Consider the following 8,471-nt stretch of genomic DNA (forward strand, 5'->3'; position numbering starts at 1 on the left):
ATGCTGTGGCGAGAAGCACGAGCAAGAAGAGGGGACAGTTTTGGGCCCAGGAGCTCTGCATGCAGAGGAGCAATGTGTTCCAAGAGCTGCCAGTAACACAGGAAGGAGTCGGAGGACCAGCGGCCCATGACTTTGACGATATGCGGGGGAACATTGCGCAGGAGGAGCTCTGTGGTTCCCCCAATGCGGAAGCAGTCGCCTGAGATGCGAGGGAGGCCGTGAGGGGCCCAGATGGAGTTGCAAACAAGGAGAAACTTGCGTTTGGTGAGTGAGACGAGCCTTCCTCCCCCTGCAGCATATGCAAAAAGATGAGAAGAGGTGGGAGTTTCGAGAATGGCAGGGCTCGCTGCAAAATGAGCCAGGAGAGAAGAGATGGGATCTGAGACGCCTAGCTGTCGGCCTAGAAAGATATCCTCGCCTTTTTCCTTGGCCACCTTGGTCCAAGGAAGGCGACACATCAGGGATTCCCCCGAGTAGTGCTGCCGTGGTCCGGTTCCGAACCACGGTTCGAACCGGACCATTCACTACGTGAAGACCCCATATACTTTGTACCTAGTTAGCTACACCTCAACCTCACATGATCCCTACCTAATTAGGTTGTCATATACCCCCGGGAGTGGCAACCTAATTAGGTACGACTGCACCAAATACGCACACTGCCAGTAAATAGCTGAATAATGTTCAATATCTATACTTCGGCAAAACACCAGTGTGTCAGACTGTTTGGCGGGGCTCGGGCGTACGCAACCATTCCCAATTTAGAAGCTTACGCGCTGTTCATACTTCGGGAATGTCCGCACGTCTCGTGCTCACTGTCGTCGACGACAAGAAACCCAATATCTATGCCAGCAACACGCAACAAACGAAAGGGAGTCTCCCGCCAAGTCCATGTTGTCAGTGTCACCAGTGATGGGAAGCAACATAGTACCACACTTGGACTACAGGCAGTAGGACGCGAACGTCTCGCTGGGCAGGCACGCTACCGCCTCAATATTTCAGGTAGGTACTGTGCAATCTTCATTACTTATTATTCATTCTGTAGGTCTTGGTAGTGATTCACTCAATGTTCTCGGAGAGATACGATCTGACGTGGACTCGGAGGATATGACCCTCGCGTATGATGGACAAGACAATGAACCAGCAGGGGAGTGGGAGACCGAGCCTTCAGACACCAGTGAAATGATTACCACTGCCATCCGCGATTATGTGGAGACACCGTCAGTATTCCTTCTCTCACAAATCAACTTTCATTGATTTTTAGCATTAGGTGGAACCAGCGCGTCTACAAAGACAATCGAACATGGCAACAGCGTTTAGACCACTTGCATGCCAACTGGATGCCCCTCCTGGCGACACTCACAGATACTTATCTACGCTGGAAGGCAACATGCTCCGATCAGCCCCAGCCTGTACCTGCCAACAATTGCCCTTCCATTCCCTCCGATTCCTACAGCTTTACCATCGCTATCGTTGATATCTTCACGCTACAAACAAGCACTTTCATTCATCGTGATGCGAACAGTCTGTCTCCTGCAATTGACCTTGTCCGTGCTGGCTTTCTCAGTCATGTACTGGTGTCACCCTCAGTAGCTATCTCACTTTGTACTCTGGAGCATTTTCGTCACCTCCGTCTCCGCAAACCTTCATTTAGTGTTGAGGCATATGTCAAGGTGATTTGCGATTCATACAAGGTACTACTCTTGTCTACTCTGAGTTTTGCATCACTAACTGGCATTAGGTACCCTATAAACGTCGCTGGCGTACTGTACTAGCCGATGCTTTCGATACTTACTTGGCCATACTTCGGCAGGTTGAGCAGAGAGTCAACGCTGCTCTCGGTCGCAGTACCCCCAACTGGCGCATACTCAACTCATGCCCTCCCTGCACCTATGAGTTGGAGGATGAGCCCTTATTACCATTCTCTCGGATGTATGTCCTCGATGGTGGCAACTCAGCCAAACACATGGCAGGACTAGGAGGATGCGAGCGAGGAGACACGCGGACATATACCGAGAGCGACTACATCATACCACGTGACTTTGTTGATAGCTTCGCCAATGAAGTTCGACCATGCGCTTCAGACTCAGATGATGCAGACCCAGTTGTGAGTGTTTTCAATACCACAGGAGAAGAGGACACACACCCCGAAGTCAACATGGACGATCTCACGACGCAGGTCATGTCATCTGACTGTAGTAAAAACTGGAAAGCGGCTGCCAATGAAGAGAAGAAACGTATGTGGTCTGTCTTTGACGAAACGGGGATTTTTGTTTCCGCTTGTCGTCATGGTCTTTTGTTATGGGTGACAGACATGGTCCGCAGTGGTGAACTGTAAGATCTCTTGTCTCTACAATGTATTTCATATCTAACGACTTGACAGTGCGAAATATCCTCTCGCGATCATGTCTAACATCATTGATGTTCTTGGCGAATGCACTCTGGGAGCATATGATATAGGCTGCGGATTTCAATCTACCATCCGTGCAAGCAGGCTGGGTGATGCATTCGAGAGGCAAAAGTGCTGCATGTGTGTTGACGCCTTTCATGGCTACACACACAACTACCTGTGTCAAACGAAGAACCATCCAAACGGGATTGTTGGTGCGGGTCTTGAAGACTTTGGAACTATTGAACATTTTTTCAGCGCATCGAATGCTATTGCCCCCGTCATACGATATGCCAGTTCATACCGCCGTCATGTCTTTTTGGACCTCTTTTTCAAGCAATGGGACGAGGATAAGTACTTGAATCTCGGTACTATGATATACGATAACTACAAGCAAGCGCTCGACATTGTCTCGACGGAGTCGATTGCTCTTGATGAAGCAAAGCAATCACTCGGCATTCAGGAGGGTGATCTGCAGACTTGGTGTCAGGAGGAAATCGAGTATTTCGCACATCTGGGTAAAGAGACTGAGTGGGATGTCCACGCGATGGCATATGTGGAACTCCTACTGAAGCTGAGAGATGCAGAGTTCTTATTTCTTTTTTTCGCATTTAACCAAGTATCTAACTATCATCTTAGATCTCAGGCGCAGTCCGCATCTACACGTTTTCTATCTACGACTCCAAAGGATTATCAGTTCATCTCTTTTATGGGCACACAGTCCTATTCCGGTGACATGACGGCCACGAGAAAACTTGAGACACAACGTCGGTACAGCGCTGAGCGTCTCGCTACAATACAGCAAGAAGTCACTTCCATGGAAGTGAAGATGGGTATCGCTAATCGATGGCAGCCTTCGTCACCTGAGTATCAAGCAACACTGAAGTATATGTCGAATCATCAGTATCAACGTGCGTTGGACAATCTTCAGCGCTTAGTAGTCCAACAGCTCTTCGAGCTTCAGCGGCTGAATATCTCACAGACTGGTGCGTGTCCTTCTGCTAATTGTTTATTTTGTAATCACTGATTGATATTATCAGCTTATAAAATGCGCACCCACATATCTAAATCCCTTCAAACTCGATGTCATGCTATTCAAAACGCCGTCAAGACATATAATACAGCAGCTGCAGCACTATCACCCCCTCGTCCCCAGCTTGATTGGTCCAAGGTATCCCATTACAGCTTTCTTGAGGAGTTCAACCTCCTGCGAGATACACGACAAGACGTTCGCGAAAAAATGTGGGCCAAACCTGCTATCCGTGCAGTGATCCGAAAATGGCTATGGATTAACCGTGCGAAGGAGGAAATAGACCGATGCAATGTGGAGATCCGCCGTTTGCACACTGCCATCATAGATGAAGACACTTTCTTTACCCAATGTCTCGCTTCACTCGCAGCTGAACAAGCTATTGAACATGTCGCAGTGTACGAATACTGCTCACACCGCCGTCTAATCAACATGCAAGTCCTTCACCGCATTTCAAAGATCCACTTGCTTCCAGGATTCTCCGGCTTGATTTCAGCAGGCATCAGGAAAGGATCTAGAGGGCGTACTACAGAGGATATTGCTTTGTCTAGCAGTAATGAAGTTGAGTATGACGACGACAGTGCACCCGCTGTTGATGAAGTCGAGGAATTGACACAGGACATTGGTACCTTGATAGAATATCTCTCTGACTTGACGCTTCATCGTTGAACTAGTGTAACGTGTAGTTTTCATTAACATTCGCCTACATAAATACTATGATTGCTTGAATTTTCTATTTTCTTTGAGTGAAGAGCCCTTCAAACGAATCACTAAGTAAACACTGTAAGGCGCTCTACCCAGTACTTGCGAGAACTCATTAAGTTGCAAAAGTAAGAGACTGACGATGTTGAAGAAGGTGGAAGTAGAAACACAACATTTTTGATGTGATCAGACGATCGGTGATAGCGCTGATTTTGAATCAGCGCTATCACCGATCGTCTGATCACATCAAAAATGTTGTGTTTCTACTTCCACCTTCTTCAACATCGTCAGTCTCTTACTTTTGCAACTTAATGAGTTCTCGCAAGTACTGGGTAGTATTTGGGGGTATATCTCCAGGAATATATGACAAACAGTGAGTGATTTCATGAAGTTATCAATTCACGCTGATCAACTCCTCCAGACCTTTCACTGCCTACAGTGGATCCGACACTCACTACTTTCCCTTGGTAATTCACTGTCAGACCAACACTCAAGCAGAAAAACTGTTTTCTCTTCACGATCTCGTACGTTCCATGCCAACAGAAGATGCTATAGTTGTCGCACGCGCATTTATGGACTCTGATGCTGCACAAGGCGTGCTTCAGAAGGAACATTGGGAGGGCACACTTCAGGGCTTCTATGGAGTATTGAGGGGACACGAGATTGGTATCTACACAAAGTGGTGCGTCCAATTATCTATCAAAATAATGATAGATTGCATCTGCTTCTAGGAAAGATTGCCACCAACTGGTGTCTGGATATCGCAGTCCGATGTACAAGAAATTCGAAACTTTCATGGACGCTGTCGCTTGGATGATCATGAAAGGAAAGTGTATTGATGGCAGACCCATTGGCGGCAAGATAGGTCTCATGAAAGAGAAGGTTGTAGAGTCACCTGTTGTCGAGGGTATAATCTATGTCTTGTCAGCTCTTGATGTCTATCTGATGGTCATTTACAGTATCAAATCTCTCCCTCGACCCTCCAAAGAGGCTTCTTTCAACTGTCAGTTCGATCTTGGGTGAATCTTCCGCCCCTCGTAAGTTTTTCCATGGATTTCTACTCTACCACTTATCAGTCAGTCAAATAGTGCTCGCTTTTAATACCAGCACGCCTCGACGACCACGTGCTTGGAAGACCCTGGCAGACAATCGCCCATCTCTCGCTACATCCTCGAATGCACCAGTGCGGGTGTACCAGTACATGCGGGAATTGAGCGGTATTCAATCAACACTCTATAGCCCACCTCCTGCTGACGATACACCCCTCCCATCTTTTGGCGATATACCTGATAGCTATCTTGAGGCCCATGGTTATTCTTCTCATGCCCTCCTCTACATTCAGCACGCCCTGGATGTTAGTATGTCTGGGCAACAGTTTGTCAATAATCTGTCAAGTAGAGGCCTTCCTGTTGCAGAGGCTCGGTGGTTGTGGTTTATCGTCACTGGAGACAATGAATCCTAACTCATGTACATTGTTTTTTCCCCTACGATTTCCATGTTCCCGACATATGTTTGTCTCTAAAAGTCACGTGTGCTGCATGACGCTAATGTCCGTAAGACTAGCCAAAAAAACTAGCTGACCATTCTTACTAGCAACCTCATTGCCCTTGATAATGGTGAAACAAACGAGCTCGAGCAAAGTCAGCCGTTATGCCCCCAAAATGCGGGCACTTACAACCAATAAACCTCGAGTACCTTGGCGTCGCCGTGAAAAACGACGATACAAGCGCAGCGCAGCCGAAAAAGCAGTACTGAAGGAGAAGAGGCAAGCTCATCGCATTTCATACTCAAGCGCCCTCCAAGCTGCTCGCAACATTGTCTTTCATGAAGCAGAGAAATTGCATGCTCAATTTAGTGGGCATAGTGTCCAGTACTACTATGAGGAGATAATGCAGCACTCACGCATTGCCCAGTCGTCTCGTGGCATCAATCGATGGAACACATTTTGTCGACAAGAAGTCAAATGGATCAATGATGGTATGGGCAACTGCTACATTGGAAGTTCAACTCACTGATACATAGTTTTTTCCGTAGAACGAGCACCCGGCATTGCACCCTTGAAAGCAGCACAATGTGCTCGTGGAATTGCTGAGCGGTGGAATTCCATGTCAAAAAGTGAGCAGGAGGATGCCACTCAAGCCGCTGTCAAGGATTTGGAAGATCACCGTGAAATGAAGAAGCTTGCCATTCGAAACGTCCCCCTGGAAGCCTTCCATGATTGTCAAAGGTCAGTGGAGGCCATTGACCACAAGGTACATATTTTGTTTCTGTCGCTTATCCAGTGATATATCCCCTCTGATGCACAAAATTCTATTGACAGGCTCGCACTCTGAATGCCCGCACTGGAGTTGAGATTATTTTCATCGCAACACGCTCTACTACTGACCACTTCAACCAACCACACATATTTCAAACCTCGCGCGCCATGGACTTTTTTGATGCGTGTTTCAAAGTTAGTGCAATGGACGTTGCTTTAAGACTAGAGGCATTTTCCATTGCTGGCATTCAAGGTAAGGCTTATGGGTCTCGTCTATTGCAGTGCAACTAACGAGCAATACACGCTGCACAGGTGTGGCTAAAACCTACTTACAAGAGACTCTCGACCTCAAGAAAGCTACCGGGGAGCTAATTTTCAAGAAAATTTGTACATGTTTTTTGCTGCTCTCTTGATGTATTCGTCTCAATTTTGAGAAGAACTTGCTGCTGCCCCTGAGAGAGTTTCTCGCATGTATTATCATAACTTCGACCACCACATCACTGCGAAGTATCGCATCATTGTTGAAAACTGGCCGCTCGCCAAATTCTGCTGCCCTGGGGACATCAATTCGCAGACTGAAATATCTGTCCTAAAGTCTGCATGGGATTCCGGTGCCACTAGGTTTCACAAGCTAAGTGATACCGAGTTTGAGAAGTGGGAAGAGGAATACTTTCAGGCTGCACTGCACAACAGGAATGAAAATGAGGGAGAGGATGGAGGGCTCCAGAACACGATACCGACCGCAAGCACTCAGTCTTCTGTCCCTTCAAATGACGATGATTCACCTTCGACATCCTCCTTGACTCCAGACAGTCAATCTCAGGTGGCACCCTCTCACCAGCGTACAGTGCCAATTGCGGCCATCAACGTTGTAACCGCAGCAAATGGCAATGCTATGCACGTGCCAAAGAAGGCCCGGAAGGAACGATCAGACAAGGGTGTCAAGTGTGGACCTCGGAAGAGGATGAATGCCCCAGCCAACGACACTGGTGACAACGAGCCCCAACTCAACAACACCATCTAGTGCTGCACTGGAGACATCCGTCTCCCAATGCCTCTGCCAACGCCCCACTCCACCCTCACATTGTCTCCATCCTCTAGATATATACTATACCTAGTTCCTTGCTTTTTTGTATAGCCCTTATATCTACAAGCAATGAATGATTTTATCGTGTTTTTTAGAAAAAGAACTAGCTATTTTAGATGTGATTTAAGCCTAGAAGCGAGCTTGTCGTCGACGACAGTGAGCACGAGACGTGCAGACGTTCCCGAAGTATGAACAGCGCGTAAGCTTCTAAATTGGGAATGGTTGCGTACGCCCGAGCCCCGCCAAACAGTCTGACACACTGGTGTTTTGCCGAAGTATAGATATTGAACATTATTCAGCTATTTACTGGCAGTGTGCGTATTTGGTGCAGTCATACCTAATTAGGTTGCCACTCCCAGGGGTATATGACAACCTAATTAGGTAGGGATCATGTGAGGTTGAGGTGGTTAGCTAATATTTGACAATATAAATACAACAAAATTAGAGCATCTACTGAGTACATGAGTAGGCCTGAGTAGTTTCGAGGACATGAACTACCAACCATCTAACTAGGTGACCTATCCTACCTTCCAACTAGGCCATCTGTCTCAGAGTAAAAAAATGGCATCAATCTGGTGGCTCAAATTCTCGTCTAATTGCACATACAAGCTTCAAGTAGATGGATAACCAAATTTAAATTATCTATCAATATGTGATCTACATCATGTGGCAATTATATTGACTGCATCCTGCATCATGTTCCCCCTCCTTTGCCCACCCCCTAGCACTCTCGTAACTCTTGTAAACCATGGTTCATCATCCAGAAAATATCCCTGTCGATGTGTGGAATGCTTGGCCTGACCACCTTAAGCAAGCTGTCTGTGCTAACACTGGAGATAATCAGCCAAATACTGTATCATTTCGACCTTAGGTTTGTGGGAATTTTGGCACTGCATTACCTAATGGTTTTGTGACAGGTTCATCTCTCAAGGACAGCTGTGACAAACTTACAATAGGTTCATAGGTTCACAAGGTTCATATTCAGTAGGATAATATATGTACTTTCTAC

The 8,471-nt window shown here is 46.8% G+C and overlaps 2 protein-coding genes across 2 annotated transcripts; both read left to right on the forward strand.

Moving 5' to 3' along the window:
* Positions 1-1,337: 1,337 nt before the first annotated feature.
* Positions 1,338-4,085, forward strand: F5891DRAFT_967298 (uncharacterized protein; the record flags this gene model as incomplete). Its single annotated transcript, XM_041376266.1, has 6 exons — positions 1,338-1,691; positions 1,739-2,108; positions 2,151-2,331; positions 2,381-2,974; positions 3,026-3,378; positions 3,427-4,085. The coding sequence occupies 6 exons, from the start codon at positions 1,338-1,340 to the stop codon at positions 4,083-4,085; spliced, it is 2,511 nt and encodes an 836-aa protein (XP_041216817.1).
* Positions 4,086-5,779: 1,694 nt separating this feature from the next.
* F5891DRAFT_967291 (uncharacterized protein) lies at positions 5,780-7,399 on the forward strand (the record flags this gene model as incomplete). Its single annotated transcript, XM_041376265.1, has 4 exons — positions 5,780-6,095; positions 6,153-6,370; positions 6,439-6,628; positions 6,813-7,399. The coding sequence occupies 4 exons, from the start codon at positions 5,780-5,782 to the stop codon at positions 7,397-7,399; spliced, it is 1,311 nt and encodes a 436-aa protein (XP_041216818.1).
* Positions 7,400-8,471: the final 1,072 nt, after the last annotated feature.

Source organism: Suillus fuscotomentosus (assembly GCF_016647785.1).
Source record: "Suillus fuscotomentosus strain FC203 chromosome Unknown F5891scaffold_217, whole genome shotgun sequence".
NCBI lineage: Eukaryota > Fungi > Basidiomycota > Agaricomycetes > Boletales > Suillaceae > Suillus > Suillus fuscotomentosus.